Below are 20996 nucleotides of genomic sequence, written 5' to 3' on the forward strand. Positions count from 1 at the left end.
TGTTGTAAAAATTTGGGAAGAAATTAGTTATGTTCCATATAACAGGCATTAATGACAAAGCTGATTTCTTCTTCTTATAATAGTTTCAAAGCCTGTATTGCCCATAGTCCTCTAGAGGAGGAACCAAGAGCAAAAAGCCAACTGCTGGGAAGCTGCTGGCATCCCTTTCCCCTCACACATGCTCAGCCATTCATGAATGGATATGACACGGACATCTGACCCAAAGCACCAGCCAACTGTCTTACCAGTACCCTGCTATACCTGTAGCCTGGCTTGCACAGAGGGGCCAAGCCAATCAGATTTCCTCTCCTGTAAATTGGACCTAAAATGTGGAAACTCTAAGTCAATAATAGGCACTGGAGTTGAAAGATTATAATGCTGGGGTTGGCAGCAATATGCAAGAAAAAGAAGCAAAGGAGAGAGGAAAGGTGAGCAAGTACAAGCAGGGGGAATCTATAGCACAGACTAATATAATCAGGTACAAATATCAGACAGCACAACCCCAGAATAAATGTTCTGTCAGCTTTCTTGTTCCCAGTACTACTTTACCTTGGGCCCAAATACAATTAGCTTCCTGCCCTTAAAGCCAGTGACATTTTATTTTATTTTTTTAAAGATTTTTTATTTATTTGACAGAGAGCGATCACAAGTAGGCAGAGAGGCAAGCAGGGGGGGGGGGAGGAGGAAGCAGGTTCCCTGACCAGCAGAGAGCCCGATGCAGGACTCGATCCCAGGACCCTTGCATCATGACCTGAGCTGAAGGCAGAGGCTTAACCAACTGAGACACCCAGGCAGCCCGAGCCAGTGACATTTGATTAACTTTTTGTGAACTGCTAGATACCTAGGGACCATATAATGGGTCCCTACCATTCTAACTATTCTCATATGCTTTAAAGCTTCTAAATTCATAAATCTGAATTAGTAATTCAAAAAACTACTGCAGGTGAAGGGGCACCTGGGTGGCTTAGTTGATTAAGTGTCTGCCTTCAGCTCAGGTTATGATGCAAGGGTCCTGGGATCGAGCCCCCATCGAGCCCCATGTTGACCCCCATGTCGAGTGAGTGCTGGGTTCCCTGCTTAGCAGGGAGTCTGCTTGTCCCTCTCCCTCAGCTGTCACCCTCCCCGTTCTGATGTTCTCTCTCATGCTCTCTCTCTCTCCCTCTCTATCAAATAAATAAAAACTTAAAAAAAAAAAACCCAACTATTGCAGGTGAACATTATTCTGTTACATAGCAGCAAAGCAGCAGGGGAGAAAAGTTAAGTAATAAAATTGATTCAATTCTGGGGTGCTTGGGTGGCTCAGTCAGTTCAGCGTCTGGCTTCTGCTCAGGTCATGATCTCAGGGTCATGGGATCCAGCCCCATAGCTGGCTCTCCACTCAGTGATAAGTCCGTCCCTCCCCTAGCTCATACTCTGTCTCTCTATCAAATGAATAAAATCTTTTTAAAAAATTGTTTCAGTTCTAATTTTTTTAAAGATTTTATTTATTTATTTGACAGACAAGAGATCACAAGTAGGCAGAGAGGCAGGCAGAGAGAGAGGAGGGAAAGCAGGCTCCCTGCTGAGCAGAGAGCCCGATGTGGGGCTCGATCCCAGACCCTGGGATCATGACCTGAGCCAAAGGCAGAGGCTTTAACCCACTGAGCCACCCAGATGCCCCTCAATTCTAATTTTATCATTAATGGCATTTAGCTTTGAAAAAAATCCACACTAGATATTTTTTAAAGTATCTTTCCATTCTATGGTTACTTATTTACTGAGCAAAAGATGAAGTAAAACTGTTTCTACATTATTATTCTAAGTTGGCTATGAAATATTTGTCAGTAAGAGCTATTAAATATTTCCTAAGAAGGGCACATTTAGTGTTTGAGCTGAAGCAACTAGAGCATGGTAGGGTTTGCTCTCTGTGTGTCTGTGTATATAGCCATATGCCTATGTGTTTTAATCCAAAAATTAGCAGGATCATACCTACGGTAGCGCTCCGAAAAAAATTCATGCCTCAGAAAATTTCTTATAAAAAATGTACATAAGTCACCCTAAAGTAAAATTTTGGAATTAAAAAGTTAAGACTAGCTTAAGGGATGCATTACCTGAAATAAAATAACATTCTACTAGACAAGGTTCAAGATGGCAACTTATAAGGTCCCGAACTCGCCTCTTCCCAGGAACACAACAATCTATAGCTACACATTGAACAATTTCCTCTGAAAAGGACCCAAAAGCCAGCTGAATAGCTCCTCCACAACAAAAAATAGAAGGGCCACACTGAGTGGAATAGGAGAGACACAGTCTCATAAGAAACCCCACCCAAGCCTCATCATAATACAAATCTTGTTCCCAAGGACCAAAGGATTTATGCTCCCACATCAGGCAACCGAATCCTACAGAAATATATTAGAGAGACATGCTCCCCCGCTCTGAGTGCCTGGCCTCAAACACCAACGGGCTTACTTCCAGAACCATAGGGTTATATGGAATGAAAAATCCACTCTTAAAGGGCTCGTGCACAAACCCACAGACCCTGGGACCCAGCAAAAAAGCAACAGTTATAAAGGCACCTAGCATATGCAAAGGAGACTCACCTATTAGTTTTAAAGCAACTGAGGAAAGGCAGGAACTTGTTGGGACTCTCTCTGAAGACAGAGGCATCAATGGGCGCCATTTTTGTGCCCTCCTTTTTTTTTTTTTTATTTTATTTCTTTTCAGTGTCCCAGCATTCATTGTTTATGCACCACACCCAGTGCTCCATGCAATGCATGCCCTCCATAATACCCACCACCAGGCCCACCCAACCACCCACCCCACGCTCCAAAACCCTCAGTTTGTTTCTCAGAGTCTACAGTCTCTCATGGTTTGTCTCCCCCTCCAATTTCCCCCAATTCACTTCTCCTCTCCATCTCCAAATGTCCTCCATGTTATTCCTTATGCTCCACAAGTAAGTGAAACCATATGATAACTGACTCTCTCTGCTTGACTTATTGCACTCAGCATAATCTATTCCAGTGTGTTCTCCTTCTGCCTTGTTGGTGCCAACTTTGGCAAGCACCATTTCTGTATACCCCTCCCCCAGCCTACTATCTCAGGTGGGAATGCTGTGCCCCCACCACCTCCACAGGATACTGCCTGGGCCTGCCTTGCCAAAGCCAGCAGGCACACACAGCCCACCCAGGAGATGGCCCTGGCTCTGGTGGCCAGAGGGGATTGTGTTTCTGGGCCCCATGTGTCTGAAACAATCAGAGAGACACTTTCTGGCAGGCTACCACTCCCACGGCTCTATGCAACAGAAGGCAGAAACACATGTGAAAAGGCCTATTTTCTTGTTCTGGAGCTTCAGCCTGAAAAGCAGGCTATTATTATTACCTATCAATAATTACTTTAAATGTAAATGAACTAAGTTCGCCAATCAAAAGAGTAGCTGAACAGATAGTAAGATAAGACCCGTCTATATACTGTCTACAACAGTCTCACTTCAGATGTAAGGACACATACAGACTGAAAGTGGAAAGAAAAGATATTCCATGCAAACAAAAACCAAAGCTGGGTAGCTATACTTATATCAGACAAAACAGACTTTGAAACAAATACTGTAATAGAAGACAAAGAAGACCATTACATAATGATAAAGGGGTCAACCCAACAAGGGGATATAACATTTTTAAGTATTTATGCACCCAACATAGAAGTGCCTAAATATATAAAGCAAATATTAATAGACCTAAAAGGAGAAATTGACAGCAATAATACAATAATAGAAGGAGGCTTTAACATCCCACTTACATCAATGGATAAATTATCCAAACAAAAAGTCAGTAATTCGACTACTGGGAATTTACTCAGGGAAAATGATAATTCTTAAAGATACATGAATCCCTATGTTTATTGCACCATTATTTACAATAGCCAAGATGTGCAAGCAACCTAAGTGTCCATCGACAGATAAATGGATAAGGAAAATGTAGTACACACACACACGCACACACACACACAGAGGAATATTACAGTCATAAAAATGCGTGAGATCATGCCATTTGAGACATGGATGGACCTACAGGGTATTACACTAAGTGAAATAAGTCAGACTGAGGAAGACAAATATCATATGATTCCACTCATTAATGGAATCTTAAAATATGAATAAACAAAAAGAATCAAAGCTATACATATAGAGAACAAACTGATGGTTGCTGGGGGCAGAGGGGCAAAATGGGTGGAGAGGAGAGGGAGACAGAGGCTTCCAGTCATGAAATCAATAAGTCATAGGAAGAAAAAGCAAAGCATAATGAATACAGTCAATGATGCTGTAATGGCACAGATGGTAACTCCACTTGTGATGAATATAGCATAATGTACAAACTTGTAAAATCACTAAGTTGTACAACTGAAACTAATGTAACATTGTTTGTCAGCTCTACTTAAAAAAATTAGCTATCTCATGAAAAGAAATTAAATCCAAACACATTGCTGTTCTTTAATCAATTAATTAAAAATAAATTTAGCAGAATACATATTCTTCTCTAGTACACATGGAACATTCAGAATAGATCATATGTTAGTCCAAAAAACAAGTCTCAACCAATTTAAGGACATTAAAATCATATCAAACACATTCTCCAATTTTAATGTATGAAACTAGAAATCAATATAGAAAGACAACTGGAAAAATCACAAATATGTGAAGATAACACAACATACTACTGAACAATCAATGGGTTAAGAATAAATCAAAGGAGAAATAAGAAAAAAATTCAAAGAGAAATACAACAGTCCAAAATCTATAGAATTCAGCAAAAGCAGTTTCAAGAGGGAAGTTTATAGTGTTACAGACCAACCTCAAGAAACAAGAAAAATTTCAAATAAATAATCTAACTCTATACCTAAAGGAACTAGGGAAAAAAAGAACAGACAACTCTACAAAATTAGTAGAAAGAAGGAAATAAAGACCAGGGCAGACATAAGTAGAACAGAGACAAAAAAGACAACAGAAAGGATCAATGAAATGAAGAGCTTTTCTTTGAAAATATAAACAAATTGACAAACCTTAACCAAGCTCACCAAAAATGGGGGACAGGGGTTCTTCAAATAAATAAAATCAGAAATGGAAGAGGAATAGTTACAACTAATACCACGAGAAATGTGAAGGATTGTAAGAGACTACTAAAACAATTATATGCCAACAAACGGGACAACCTAGAAAAGATGGATAAATTCCTATAAACAATCCTCTAAGAAAATCTGAACAGACTGATTACTAGCAAGGAGATTCAGTCAGCCATTAAAACCCTTCCAACAATGAAAGCTGGTGCAGTCACTCTGGAAAACAGTATGGACGTTCCTCAAAAAGTTGAAAACAGAGCTACCCTACGACCCAGCAACTGCACTACTAGGTATTTACACTAAAGATACAAATGTAGTGATCCAAAGGGGCACGTGCACCCCAATGTTTATAGCAGCAATAGCCAAACTATGGAAAGAACCTAGATGTCCACTAACAGATGAATGGATAAAGAAGATGTGGTATATATATACAATGGAATACTATGCAGCCATCAAAAGAAATGAAATCTTGCCATTTGCAATGACATGGATGGAACTAGAGGGTATTATGCTGACCGAAATAAGTCAATCAGAGAAAGACAATTATCATCTTATCTCTCTGATATGAGGAATTTGAGAGCGGGGTGGGGCGTGGGGGCTAGGGAGGGAAAAAATGAAACAAGATGGGATCAGGAGGGAGACAAAGAGACTCTTAATCTCACAAAACAAACTGAGGGTTGCTGGGGGGTGGGGGGCAGGGATAGGGTGGCTGGGTTATGGATATTGGGGAGGGTATGTGCTATGGTGAGTGCTGTGAAATGTGTAAGCCTGATGATTCACAAACCTGTACCCCTGGGGCAAATAATACATTATATGTTAATTAATTAATTGATTGATTTAAAAATTTTAAATTTTAATTTTTAAAAAACCTCCTGATCAATCAAAGTCTAGGCCCAAACAGTTAACTGGTGAATTCTATCAAATATTCAAACAAGATTTAATACCTATTCTTCTCAAGCTCTTCCAAAAAATTGTAGAGGAGGAAATGCTTCCAAACTCATTTTACAAGGCCAGCATTACCTTGATACCAAAACCAGACAAGAACACTACAAAAAAAAAAAAAAGAAAAAAGAAAATAAGGGGGAGATAGAGAGAAAGAAAATTATAGGCCAATATCCCTGATGAACATAGATACAAAAATCCTCAATAAAATATTAGCAAACTAAATTAAACAATACATTAAAAGGATCATACATCATGATCAAGTGGGATTATTCCAGGGATGCAAGAATGGTTCAATACTCACAAATCAATCAGTATGTTACACCATATTAACAAAATAAAGGACAAAAATCATATGATTATCTCAATAGATGCAGAAAAGGCATTTGACAAAATGCAACATTCATTTATGATGAAGACTCTCAACAAAGTATAGAGGAAACATACCTCAATATAGTAAAGACCAATTATGACAAATGCACAACTAACATCATACTCACCTACAAAAAGTTGAAAACTTTCCTCTAAGATCAGAATAGGCAGGATAATTGAACAAGATCTTGAATAAGATCAAGATCATTGTTCATTCTCACTACCTTTATTCAGCATAGTATTGGAAGTCCTAGCCAGAGCAATTAGGCAAGAAAAAGAAGTAAAAGACCTCCAAACTGCAAAGGAAGATGTAAAACTGGAAAGGAAGATGTAAAAAAGAAGTAAAAGACCCCCAAACTGGAAAGGAAGATGTCATTTGCAGATGACAGGATACCATACTTAGGAAACCCTATAGAGTCCATCAAAAAAGTGTTAGAATAAATGAAGTCAGTAAAATTGCAGGATACAAAATCAATATACATATATCTGTTGCACCTACACACTATAACTATCAGAAGAGAAGTTATTTTTTTCTCAGAAATATCAACCATTTTAATTTTTTTTTATTTTTTATTAATATGTAATGTATTATTACCCCCACGGGTACTGGTCTGTGAGTCACCAGGTTTACATACTTCACAGCAGATAAAGGGTTAGTATCCAAAATCTATAAAGAACTTATCAAACTCAACACCCAGAGAAGAAATAATCCAATCAAGAAATGGGCAGAAGAAATGAACAGACATTTCTGCAAAGAAGACATCCAGATGGCCAACAGACACATGAAAAAGTGCTCCACCTCACTCAGCATCAGGGAAATACAAATCAAAACCACAATGAGATACCACCTCACACCAGTCAGAATGGCTAAAATTAACAAGTCAGGAAAAGAACAGATGCTGGCAAGGATGTAGAGAAAGGGGAACCCTCCTACAATGTTGGTGGGAATGCAAGTTGGTGCAACCACTCTGGAAAACAGTATGGAGGTTCCTCAAAAAGTTGAAAATAGAGGTGCCTAGGTGGCTCAGTGGGTTAAAGCCTCTGCCTTCAGCTCAGGTCATGATCCCAGGATCCTGGGATCAAGCCCCACATCAGGCTCTCTGCTCAGCAGGGAGCCTGCTTCCCCCTCTCTATCTGCCTGCCTCTCTGCCTACTTGTGATCTCTGTCAAAAAACAACAATAAAAAAAAAAAAACTTAAAAAAAAAGTTGAAAATAGAGCTACCCTACGACCCAGCAATCGCACTACTGGGTATTTACCCTAAAATACAAATGTAGTGATACAAAGGGGCACGTGTACCCAAATGTTTATAGCAGCAATATCCACAACAGCCAAACTATGGAAAGAACCTAGATGTCTATCAACAGATGAATGGATAAAGAAGATGTGGTATATATATCTGCAATGGAATACTATGCAGCCATCAATGGCTGTGGATGGAATGTGATGTGGATGGAACTAGAGGGTATTATGCTGACCGAAATAAGTCAACCAGAGAAAGACAATTATCATATGATCTCCCTGATATGAGGAAGTTGAGAGGCAAAGTGGGGGGCTTGGGGGTAGGGAAGGGAAAAAATGAAACAAGATGGGATCGGGAGGAAGACAAATCATAAGAGACTCTTAATCTCACAAAACAAACTGAGGGTTGCCAGCGGGAGCGAGGAGGGAGAGGGTGGTTGGGTGCTGTGAGAAGTTATTTTCTTAATCTCATTTACAATTGCAACAAAAAAGAATAAAATACCTAGGAATAAATTTAACCAAGGTGGTGAAAGACCTGTGTACTTCAATATACTTTAATAGAACTTTAAGACAGTGATGAAAGAAATTAAAGAATACACAGATGAATGGAAAGATATTCCATGCTCATGGATTAAAAGAATTAACGTTGTTAAAATGTCCCCACTACCCAAAACAAACTACAAATCCAAGGCAATCTTATCAAAAGCCCAATGGGGTTTTTCATAGAACTATAACAATAATTCTAAAAAAGCTAAAGGGATCTTGAGAAAGAACAAAGCCAGAGGTATCATGCTCCCTGGTTTCATCCTATAGTATAAAGCTATAGTAACCGAAACACTACAGTATTGGCAAAAAAAAAAAAAAAAAAAAAAAAAAAAAAAAAAAAAGACATGCAGGTCAATAGAACAGAATTGAGTCTAGAAATAAACCCATACATATCTGATCAATTAATTTATGACAACAGAGTCAAGAATATACAATTGGGAAAGGACTGTCTCTTCAATAGCATTGGGAAAAATGGATAGCCACATGCAAAAGAATGAAGACGGACCACTATCTCATACACAAAAATTACCTCAAAATGAATTAAAGACTTGAATTTAAGACCTTACACTACAAAATTCCTAGAAGAAAACCTAGGTGGTAAGTTCCCTGACATAGTCTTAGCAATGTCTTTTTTTGGAGCTGAAGCCAAAGGCAAGGGAAACAAAAGCAAAAAGAAACAAGTGGGACTACATCAAACTAAAAAAGATTCTGCACAGCAAAGGAAACCATCAAGAAAATGACAAGACACCTACCAAATGCCAGAAGACACTTGCAAATGATATATCCAATAAGGGGTGAATATCCAAAATATATAAAAATCTACAACTCAATAACAAAAAACAACTCAATTAAAAAATGGGCAGAGCGGGGCGCCTGGGTGGCTCAGTGGGTTAAAGCCTCTGCCTTCAGCTCAGGTCATGATTCCAGGGGTCCTGGGATCGAGCCCACATCGGCTCTTTGCTCAGCAGGGAGCCTGCTTCCTCCTCTCTCTCTGCCTCCCTCTCTGCCTACTTGTAATCTCTGTCTGTCAAATAAATAAATAAAATCTTTAAAAAAAAATGGGCAGAGGATCTAAATATACATTTTCCAAAGAAAACATGCAAATGGCCAACAGACACATGAGAAGATGTTCAATATCACTATCAGGGAAATGCAAATTAAAAACACAATGAGAGGGGCACCTGGCTGGCTCAGTGGGTTAGAGCCTCTGCTTTTGGCTCAGGTCTTGATCCCGGGGTCCTGGGTTGGAGCCCCGCATCGGGCTCTCTGCTCAGTGGGGAGCCTGCTTCCTCCTCTCTCTCTCTCTGCCTGCTTCTCTGCCTACTTGTGATCTGCCTCTGTCAAATAAATAAATAAAATCTTAAAAAAAAAAAACACACACACAATGAGATATCACCTTAAACCTGTCAGAATGGCTAAAATCAAAACTCAAGAAACATCAAGTGTTGGCAAGAATGTGGAGAGAAGGGAACCTATGTTACACTATTGGTGGGAATATAAATTAGTACAGCCTCTCCGGACAACTGTATGGAGATTACTCAAAAAATTAAAAATAGAAATATCATACAATCCAACTATTTCAAGGTTTGGTTACTTACCGAAAGAATACAAAAAACACTAATTTGAAGAGATATATACACCCCTATGTTCACTGAAGCAATACTTACAATAGCCAAGATATGAAAACAACCTAAGTGTCTACCTATGAATAAATCGATAAAGAAGACATGGTACACACACACACACGTATACTATTCAGCCATAAAAAAGAAAGATTTTGCCATCTGTGACAACATGGACAGAACTTGAAGGTATTATATTGAGTGAAACAAGCTGGACAAAGACAAATACTATATGATTTCACTTATATGTAAAATCTAAAAAACAAAACAAACTAAACTAATCTCAACTCTTAGAGAACCAGGGATTCAGGTGAGCAAAATTGGGAAAGGGGGTCAGCTGTATAATGACGAATGGTAACTAGATTTGTGGTGATCACTTTGCAGTGTATACAAATAACAAATTATAATGTTGTATACCTGAAGCTTATATAATGTTATATACCAATTTTACCTCAATTAAAAAAAAAAAAAAACAGGGAAGAAACCCAATATCCTAACAAGCCCTTCACACTGTGTATCAGAAAAGGAAAAAAAAAAAAGCAATCTCTGTTATAAAAGCTCAAACATCAGTCTACTAGGACCAGGCATGATGGCTACACAGCTGGTAATGATAGTTTGTACCCTAAGGGGAAGGCCCTGGAATCAGAACTTTTCCGGAAGGAGATGGGCCGCTGAGCTCAGTCCTAAATAAGTGTGCTCAGTGAAAAGAGAGAGAGGCACGGGAGAAAAAGCACACTTGAGGCCCAGGAACATGACAATGTTGGTCTTCTCCCCCAGATCGGTATTTTAAAACAAGCTCAAGGCCTAAAATTTGGGTAAACACAATGCAGCATGTATGTGAATATAAAATTCATACTTCAGTTATTCAGAAATATAGTATTATGTGAAGGTAAGTTCCCCTGCAGACTTCTAGGGCTAAAAGATATGAAAGCTTGACAACACCACTCAAATACAACATCACTCAAATGCCTTCAGGAAACCCACTTTTACTCCCATTTTTTAAAGTTGCCATTACCATATTTCCTCTTTCTTCATGTTCCCACAGCCAAGAGGCTTTTCTCTTCTTTCTTAATTCTTCAGACACTCCTATTCTGTCAAGCCTACCTGTCTGAAGGGACTTGCCTTGGATGTTCACAGGAAAGCTAAGTGGCCATGATGAATGGTGTCCTTTATGGGGGCACCTGGTTGTCTCAGTTGTGATCTTGGGGCTCTGGAATTGAGCCCCGAGTAGGGTTCCTTGCTCTGCAGGGAGCCCTCCACTTACCCTGCTCATGTTTTCTCCCTCTCTCAAATATGTAAATACCTTTTAAAAAAAAGAGTGTTCTTTATGAAAAAAATCAATGGAAAAGAATTAAATAGAGACTGTATTTCTAGCAAGTACTTTTATGAGGGAATCTGGTAATTACTAGGAAAAGATGGAAAATCAATGGTCCAATATGTCCCTGAAATTAAATACGTATATTTGGTCTGTTGAAATCCAAAAATTAAACTCAACCAGGTTTTAGGGAATTAATTTACACTCCCCGGTCCCATTTTGTAAACCGATGTTCCTTGGAATCACCCATGAGGCCGGAAGAGAGAGCGAGACAGAGAGAAAGGGGAGGTGTGAAGAGTGGGAAGACAGAGGAAGTGAGTAAGGGGAGACGGGAGGGGGAAGAACAGAGAGGAAAGGGAGAGGAATGAAGGGAAGGAAAGCAGCACTACTCCAGAAGCAGAGACAGGTATTTTCTGAGGTGCTGAGGGTATAGGATAGACAGGAAGGGCTTTCTATCCTGTGTCAGTTCCTGCAGTCATTAAAGTTTGCCAGCCCTCGTCTAATTCCTTATCAACCTACCTCAAGGGAATCAGAAATAAACTGACTCACTAATACCTGTATACTAATACCAGCACCCTCTTGAAACACTGTTCTCCTCATGAAAGAACCAGAGCCAGATAGGCACAGTCAATTCCAAACTCCACCTAACAGTTATTCGGTGAAAGCAGAATAACACTCCAACTCATGGTGTGAGATATACAAAACTCCAACCCTCGACCCTGGACAACTGAAATGCAAGTCAAGCATAGTCACTGTGCCCAATACAAAGTACGCTTTTAAAATATACTTTTATATTCCTTCACCAGGCAGCTACACACATCCACATGCCTGTAAAGGTCAAAGGCTCAGTTAATTGCACTGTTCTGTGACCAAAAGGAAGCTGACAAAAGCACCCTGATTCCTTTTTTCAATAAGTTCTAAAGGAAAAATCCTGACACTGGAATTGTCGCTGGTGGGCAGGTGAGGCAGGCCAACACCTCAGTGGCATAAAGAGACACAAAGCCACCCCCAAAAAGGTGCTTCTAACTAAAATAGCAAGTATTATGTCTGTAGATTGCTATGATAGCCTATCAATGCAACCTTTTTTTTTTTTTTCTTTAATGAAAATAGCAGAAGTTATAAAAGACCAGGTGGGGGAACAAACCAGAAAAAATTGGAAAGAATTTAGGCTACTAAACCGACACAGGCTAGCAAACTCTGGGCTCCAGCGTTACCCTCCGGAAGCGGCACTTTCTCCACGAATCAGGAATGAATTAGGATTGCCCCTATGTGTTTTCCAGGCACCTGTTGCCGCCCAGGGACACCCCTGGGGACAAGAACATACACATCCTCACGCCCTGAGGCAGCCCTGTCCATGGATTGCCAAAGGACCCTCATTACTGGCTTAGTCCCATCGTGGCCACTTACTGTGACCAGGGGCAAACTGCATAATCTGCTTTTTCACCCATAAAGTGGGAATAGTTAAGAATACGATTCTGCAGAATCTTTGCCAGACTTCCTTTCACCCAACGCCTAGCACGTCTTTTGTATTTGCTGGTAGGCCTGGCATCACTCAACTAATTGCACAAACCGCATTTCCACCGCAGCCTGCGCTGTCGACTTTCTGAACCTTGCTGGTAAGACAGCACGAAATGAAACAAAACCGCACTCTACTGCGTGCTCCAACCTGCAAAGCCACGCCGCCACCGGGCGCTCCTACAGGCCTGGCCACTTTCACAGAGGGCTGCAAGGGCACACGGAACCCTCGAGGGTTGAAGACTGGCGTTTCACCATGCCGTTTCCACCTCTGAAACCTGACAGCGACCTGGGCGCCCAAGCCGAGGCGGCGACACACGGGCCCCACGTTCTGGCGCACCATGGGCCCGGGTCTCCTCCAGCGCCGTGGCAAGAGCGCGGTGGGTCAGTGGGTCGGGGCCGTTTACCTGCCAATGATCGCCACCTCGCCGGCCGCTGGGGACGCCATGGCCCGACGCCAAGCTGGCCAGGGACCGCACCGCAAGTGCGAAGAGCTGTGGGTTACAGGGCTCTCCCGCGCCGCGCGCGGCGCCAGAACTCCGCGCGGGGCGGGGCGTGACCCATGCCTATTGGCTTGGCACCCGAGCCGGGGCGGGCGCGCGGGCCGGGATAGGCTCCAGGAAGGCCGGGTTCGGAGGGGTGGGGCGGGCCTGCCGCCTCAGTCCCCATTGGGTGCGGAGCAGGCGGAGCCTCCACCCGGACAGAACCGCAGCAAAGGGACGCAGGCGGGGTTGACCCGGGGGAGGACCTTCTGGGGGGAAAGCTGGATGGAAAGCGCGAAGACCCAACCTTTCAGACTCCAGCAATTCATTTTTTCATATTTTAGTTTCCAGCTGTGCACCCTAAAATCAGTGTACATAGAAGGGGCACCTCCAGGCCAGGCCGGCACAAGGCTTGACCACTAAAGTACCCCCAAAGAAACTAGCAGTAGAACTTCCTCTTTGAAAATATTAGCACCTCTTCAAAACATACCAGTTCGGGTCTTTATACTGAGGGCGGTTACTGCTGAGTTTACGCTCATAATTCGTTTCTAGAAAGATCCTCGCTGCCATCCTCCACAGATGAGAACTGAGACCCAAGAACTTTGGGAAACCAGGAAAGCTCTAAATGTATGTATCTGTGAAACTGGAAGACGTGTTTGATCCCACTATACTGTGCTAAGGGGACTGTGAGGAATGGGAATTATTTGAACTGCACTTCCTTCTTCCAGAGGCCGAGTAGGTTTATGTATGACAGAAAGGAAATACCAAAGAGCAAATAAACAGACCAAAGGGAAAGAGCATCATACATCTCATGACAGTTTGTGTCCACACAGCACAAGCTGAAGGGAAATACCACAGTCATCCAATTCATGAGGATTAGAGAGTGCTCGAGCTGAAAACACGAGTATCACTGACCTACTCAGATGACAAATGGAGCTCTTCCTTTGTTTTTTTCCAGTCAGAACATGGAAGGAGGATTGTCAGAGGGAGGGGTAGGCTTTAAAAAACAATTTCACAAAGTTTCAATAGACATCTGAAACAAAGAGCTCAACTCGCTTAAGATAAATGAAAAGTAATACAAAATAGATAACTCCTCTTTCACCCACCAAAACAGCTAAAATTACAAAGATTGATAAAATAGCCATATTGGGAATGAAGTGTTTCAGACATACAACCCCTTAATACTCAACTGAATGCAGGCTTAGATTGGCATATTCTCCTTTGTGGAGAAAAAGTGTTGTTGAAAGAGCAGTCAGCCATGAGTCCTGGGCATTCCTGCACTTTCTTGCTGAGTAGAGCAGACTGCAAGACTTACCCATCTCCTGATGCTAAGCAGTTTCTGTAGCTATGCACCGAGAAAGCTAAATAATCAAGGCTCCGACAAAGTGAGTATCCTGTAACTGGTCCCTTCTGGGGTAGAAGGGGACTGGCTTGTTTGCTGCTCACCACAGTGTCAGCTCTAAGCTAAACAAGTGCCAGTCCCTTGGTCCCTTGCAAATGTTCAGTCATCTGGCCCTCTGTCTAACCCTGTGGAAATTGGGGCTCCAAGAACTGAGGTAAATATGCTCACACTCTGGCCATTGCTTTTGCTGTGAGTAACATGGTCTTTCATCTCTAATCCAGGAATCTCGTGTCTCCTGTCAGCTTCCACAAAACTGCAGCAAGCTAATTCATTAGTTTGTAATAAGATGAAAATCTCAGACCCCTCACAGTTCTTGACATACCAAAATTTTAAAAGTATGTACTTTAGATTTGCAATTGCAGTCCTACAGATCCGTTATATAGAAATACAAGTGGACATGAAGAGAGACAAAATGGCTTATTTCAGAATAGAAATAAAATAGAATAAAAATATTAAAATATATAGAATCTTAATATAGTGTTAAAATAGGCATTGAAATCATGATGACTATATATCAATAAGAAACAGTTTTAAAGATTATGGTACAGAGGGCTTGTGCTTCTGGTCCAGATGGAATAATAGAAACCAGACTTACAGTCCTGCCTTAAACAAGCAAAACATCACCACCCCCCAAATATGGGAAAAAATGGCCTCAGATATTATAGAAGAGGGAGTCTGGGATTGTGATCCCATCCATAAATATACACAGTCTACTGATTTTCTTTTTTCTTTTTTTTATTTATTTATTTGACAGAGAGAGATCACAAGTAGGCAGAGAGTCAGGCAGAGAGAGAGGGGGAAGCAGGCTCCCACCGAGCAGGGAGTCTGATGCGGGGCTCGATCTCAGGACCCTGAGATCATGACCTGAGCCAAAGGCAGAGGCTTAACCCACTGAGCCACCCAGGTGCCCCCACAGTCTACTGATTTTCAACAAAGGTATAGAGGCAATTCAATGACGAAGGATAATCTTTTCAACAAATGATGCTAGAACAATTGGATATGCATAAGTAATGATAATAATAGCCCCCTACCATATATAAAAACACTATCATCCATTCATGTGAAAACTAAAACCACAAACATCTAAAAGAAAACATAGGAGAAAACTTTGTGACCTTGAGTTAGGCAGAGATTCTTAGGTGTGCCACAAAAACTTTAACAGCAAATAAAAAGTTGATAAATTAGACTTCATCAAAATTAAGAACTTATGCTTTTTCAAGACAATATCGAGAAAATGAAAAGATAAGCCACAAACTGGGGGGGGGGAGGGAATATTTTCAATTAGGTATATATTACAGGCCTTGTTTGCAAAATGTAGAAAGAGTTCTCAAACTCAACAATAATTTTTAAAACAGCTTTTAAATTTAATTTTTTAAAACAGCGACAAGTTTTATGTTGTATATACATTATCACAACTTTTTAAATAGCCGAAAGATATATTTTTTTCAAAATTTTTTTCAAATTTTTATTTAAATTCTAGTTAGTTAACATACAGTACAATATTGGTTTCAGGAGTAGAATTGAGTGTTACATACAACACCCAGTGTTCATTAAAAAAGTGTCCTCTTTAATACCCATCACCCCTCTAGCCCATCCTTCACCCTCCTCCCTCCATCATCCTTCAGTTTGTTCGCTAGAGTTAAGAATCTCTTTATGGTTTGTTTCCCTCGCTCTCTTTTTGATGGCTGAGAAATATATATATACAATCACATCTTCTTTATCCATTCATCAGTCAATGGATATTTGGGCTCTCTCTGTAGTTTGGCTATTGTTGATAGTGCTGCTATAAACATCAGGGTGCATGTACTCCTTCAAATCTGCATTTTTGTATCCTTTGGGTAAATACTTAGTAATGCAATTGCTGTATTGTGGGGTAGTTTTATTTTTAACTGTTTGAGGAATCTCCATACTATATTCCAGAGTGGCTGCACCAGTATGCATTCCCACCAACAGTGCAAGAGTGTTCCCCTCCCTCCACATCCTTGCCAACATCTGTTGTTCTGATGTTATTAATGTTAGGCATTCTGAAGGTGTGAGATGGTATCTCAGGATGGTTTTGATTTGTATTTCCCTGATGATGAGTGATGTTGAACATCTTTTCATGCATCTGTTAACCATTTGTATGTCTTCTTTAGAAAAGTGTCTATTCATGTCTTCTGCCCATTTCTTAACTGGATTTTTTGGGGGGTATTGAGTTTGATAAGTTCTTCATAGATTTTGGATACTAATCCTTTATCAGTTATGTCATTTGCAAATATCTTCTCCCATTCTATAGGCTGCCTTTTAGTTCTGTTGATTGTTTCTATTACTGTACAGAAGGTTTTTATCTTGATGAAGTCCCAATAGTTCATTTTTGCTTTTGTTTCCCTTGCTTTTGGAGATGTGTCTAGCAAGAAGTTGCTATGGCCAAGGTCAAAGAGGTTGCTGCCTGTGTTCTCCCCTAGGATTTTGATGGTTTCCTGTCTTGCATTTAGGTATTTCTTCCATTTTGAATTTATTTTTGTGTGTGGTGTAAGGAAATGGTCCAGTTTCAGTCTTCTGCATGTGGCTGTCTTGTTTTCCCAAAACCATTTGTTGAAGAGACTCTCTTTTTCTCCATTGGATATTCTTTCCTACTTTGTTGAAGATTAGTTGACCAAAGAGTTGTGGATCCATTTCTAGGTTCTCTATTCTGTTCCATTGATCTATGTGTCTGTTTTTATGCCAGGACCATATTGTCTTGATGACTACAGCTTTGTAATACAGCTTGAAATTCAGAGTCATAATGCCTCTCATTTTGTTTCTCTTTCTCAGGATTGCTTTGGCTATTAGAAGTCCTTTGTGCTTCCATACAAATTTTGGGATTGTTTGTTCTTGTTCTGTAAAAAATGCTGTTGGTATTTTGATAGGGATTGCATTAAATGTATAGATTGCTTTGAGTAGTATAGATATTTTCACAATATTTGTTCTTCCAACTCATAGGATGGAATATCTTTCCATTTCTTTGTATCCTCTTCAGTTTCTTTCATCAGTGTTTGATAGTTTTCAGAGTATAGCTCTTTCACCATTTTGGTTAGGTTTATTCCTAGGTATCTTATTGTTTTTGCTGCAATTGCAAATGGGATCAATTCCTTGATTTCTTTTTCCTCCATTTTGTTATTGATATATAGGAATGGAACAGATTTCTGTACATTTATTTTATATTGTGTGACTTTGCTGAATTCATGTATTAGTTCTAGCAATTTTTTGGGTGGAGTGTTTTGGGCTTTCTACATAGAGTATCATGTCATCTGCAAATAGTGAGAGTTTGACTTCATTCATTCAGCCAATATATACTTGCGTTGGGCCCCCACCCTATGACAGTCACTTTGCTAGGTGAAAAGAATTAGTTTGACAAGATCCTGCTTTCATGGAGTGTGTATGTGGAAGTCAGCAAGAAATAAGTAAATGGATAAGATAATTTCAGAGCTTGGTAGTCTCTGTTGAGTAACTGGAAAGAGGTAATGGGATAGTGAGCATCCAGAAGGAGACCACAGAGGTGCTGCTTTAAAGTGAATAGAAATCTTCTCGGAGAATATGATTTTTTTAGCTGCAGACTAATTGATGAGAAGGATTCGGTAACATAAAGATCAGCAGTGAGCTTGCCAGATGTGAGAATCAAACAGAAGGCTGACATAGCTATAGCACAGTGGGCAAAGAGGTAAAAAGTAGTATGAGAGAGCCAGGCTGGGACCAGCTCCTCTAGGGACTTGTCATGGTAGAGTTTGTATTTTGTATTAAATGAAATAAATAAATGATTAAATAAATAGAAACAACCCAATTAAAAAGGGGGCAAAAGATTTGAAGAGACAGTTCTCTAAGGGAGATATATTTAATAGTTAATAAGCAGTGAAAACCTGTTAAACATCATAAGTCATCAGAGGAATTTAAATTAAAGCCACAAAATGCCTAAAATCAAAACCACTGAAAATACTTGCATTGGTAAGGATGTGGAACAATGGAATTCTCACAGATTGCTGGTGGGAATGCAAAATGGAATAACAAGTTAGGAAAACAACCTGGAAATTTCTTGTGAAGTAAAACATATTTACCACACTACTCAGCAATCCCAGTCCTAGGTATTACTCAAGGAAAATAAAAAGGATCCACACAGAGATGTGTAAAAATATATTCTTAGCAGCCTTATTCATAATAGCCAAAAACTAAAAACAACTTAAATGGGGGAATAGAATAACAAATTTTGATATATTCATACACTTTAATACCACTCAGCAATAAAAAAAAGAACAACCTACCTATGTATTCAACAACACGAATGACTCCCAGTAACATTCTATTGAGCAAAAGAAAAGAAGTCAGATGCAGAAGAGTATATCTATGATTCAATTTTTTAAAAATTTTTTTGTTAGGGAGAGAGAAAAAACATGCATGCACTGGCAGCGGGGAAGGGGGAGAGGGAGAGAATCTTAAGCAGACACGATGCCCAGCATGGAGCTCAATCTCACAACCCTGAGATCATGACCTGACCCAAAATCAAAAGTCACCCAACTGAGCCACCCAGGCACCCCAAATGATTCAATTTATATGTGACTCTAGAAAAGACCAATCATAGGGATATCTTGTCCTAGAGATTGGAGGGGATTGCCTCAGTAGGGGCACAAGAGAAATTAGGGATTGATAGAAGTATTCTATATCTTGATTCGGATAGTGGTTATACAGGTATACGTATTATCGAAACTCACTGAAATGGGACACCTGGGTGGCTCAGTTGGTTAAGTATCTGCCTTTGGTTCGGGTCATGATCTCAGGCTCCTGGGATTGAATCCTTTTTAGGGTTTCCTGCTCAACATGCTTCTCCCTCTGTTCCTCCCCCTATTTTCTCTCTCTCGAATAAATAAAATCTTTTTTTAAAAAACTCAATGCAATATGCACTCAAATGAGTGCATTACATTATATATATGTTACACCTCAATAAAAGTTTTTTAAGGTAGGAGTTTGTTGGTTTTTTTTTTTTTTTAAGATTTTGTTTATTTGTCAGAGAGAATGAGAGAGCACAAGAGCATAAGAGGGGGAGGGGCAGGCGGAGAAAGAAGGAAAAGCAGGCTGCCCGCTGAGCAGAGCCAGACACAGGGTCAATCCCAAGATCCTGGGATCATGACCTGAGCCAAAGGCACGCAGTTAACCAACTGAGTCACCCAGGCATCCCATGAGGTAGGATTTGGGATGATTTGCATCCTTCAAGAATAAGTGTTTGATTCACCCCACTCCCACTCCCACCTAGTGGAAAAAACACACGCACACACCACACAAACCTTGATCAGCTGAGATGCAGTACAAAGGTGAATTTGTGACAAGTACTTGGAAAGGAAGTAATAAATATTATATTCATGACAAGTAACAGAAATGAAGACCATACGGTCTATGCAATTTTTTCTTAGTTTTATCTGTATATATTTGTGTCATCTAATTTCGTTACCCTTCTCCTCTTTTTCCCCTGTTATTTTATGTAAGGATTGTTGGTAAGTGCTTACCTTTACAATTTAGGTTACAGAATTTTCAGGTGAGCTTAGACTGAATTAGAGACAGATACTGAAATTGTTGCCCTGAGATGGATACAGTGACTGTTAGCACTTGCTCTATCTACCCTTTGTGCAGAGATTAAGAGCATCTCTGTGGGAAAGAACACTGCATCTTCTCAGGAAAAAACAGTTTCTACTATTGCAGCAAAGAAATTCAAGTATGTGTAGAAGAGTGTGTTTGAATTGTACCAGTGGTTATTGGACTATTGTGCATCTGCTCCAAACCCAATTATTAAACAATTGTTTCTCCACCCCAAATCCAGCCTTCTATATTCTGTATTATGATGTTGAAGCTGGCTTCCTATGAAATTCTACCAACTGGGGCACTAGAGAAAAAATGGAAGGCAGAAGGAGGAGAGAATATTCGCTTGCTGATCTTGTTAGCGTCGTCCTAGCAATGGCATCAGTGACCCCTATTGTTTCCGTCTCCAGCTTTTTTGGCCCTCCTACACACTGCCTTTCATCCCTCTCAGAGGCATGACCACTGCCCAAGAGATTTAAGTCTCAATTCCACTGGGCCTCTCTTCTGACCTTCTAGTTCCCAAAATTTCCCTGCATTCCTAGAATCTTAGGAGCATAACCATGTCCTAATATTACTGTTACCTCAGTGTTCTCTGCTTTTCAGTCCTCCAAGAACTATCGAACTAATTCTCCATATTAAATTCTCTGTTGCAATATCTAATGTGGTTTCTTCTTTCCAAACTAGACTTTGGACTTCTCTAAATGTTAAAAGCTGGTGATTATAAATTGATTCTAATGGAATTTGGGTAGTCTGAAATCCATGTACGTTTGGTGAGAGGTTTTCACAATAAACTCCTGGCTAAAGTATAAATGTGTAATATCTGATATATTCTCCTTTCTTTTATTTTACTTAATTGAAATTGATCTTGACATTCCTAAGTTACAT

General features: G+C 40.2%; 1 protein-coding gene across 2 annotated transcripts in view; it reads right to left on the bottom strand.

Moving 5' to 3' along the window:
- The window catches only part of CRYL1 (crystallin lambda 1), a 145393-nt gene extending 131675 nt beyond the window's left edge, over positions 1-13718 (bottom strand). Inside the window, exon 1 of one of the 2 annotated variants that reach the window (XM_032838235.1) lies at positions 13620-13718. In XM_032838235.1, the coding sequence (XP_032694126.1) occupies positions 13620-13699 (80 nt within the window). In that variant the 5' untranslated portion in view covers positions 13700-13718. Of the gene's footprint in view, positions 1-13054; positions 13181-13619 lie in introns of those variants that run through there. The other variant, XM_032838231.1, reaches the window with a different exon arrangement.
- Between the last annotated feature and the right edge of the window lie 7278 nt (positions 13719-20996).

The sequence above is a fragment of the Lontra canadensis genome, unplaced genomic scaffold, assembly GCF_010015895.1.
Source record: "Lontra canadensis isolate GAN:19392208 unplaced genomic scaffold, GSC_riverotter_1.0 scaffold103, whole genome shotgun sequence".
In the NCBI taxonomy this organism is placed as follows: Eukaryota; Metazoa; Chordata; class Mammalia; order Carnivora; family Mustelidae; genus Lontra; species Lontra canadensis.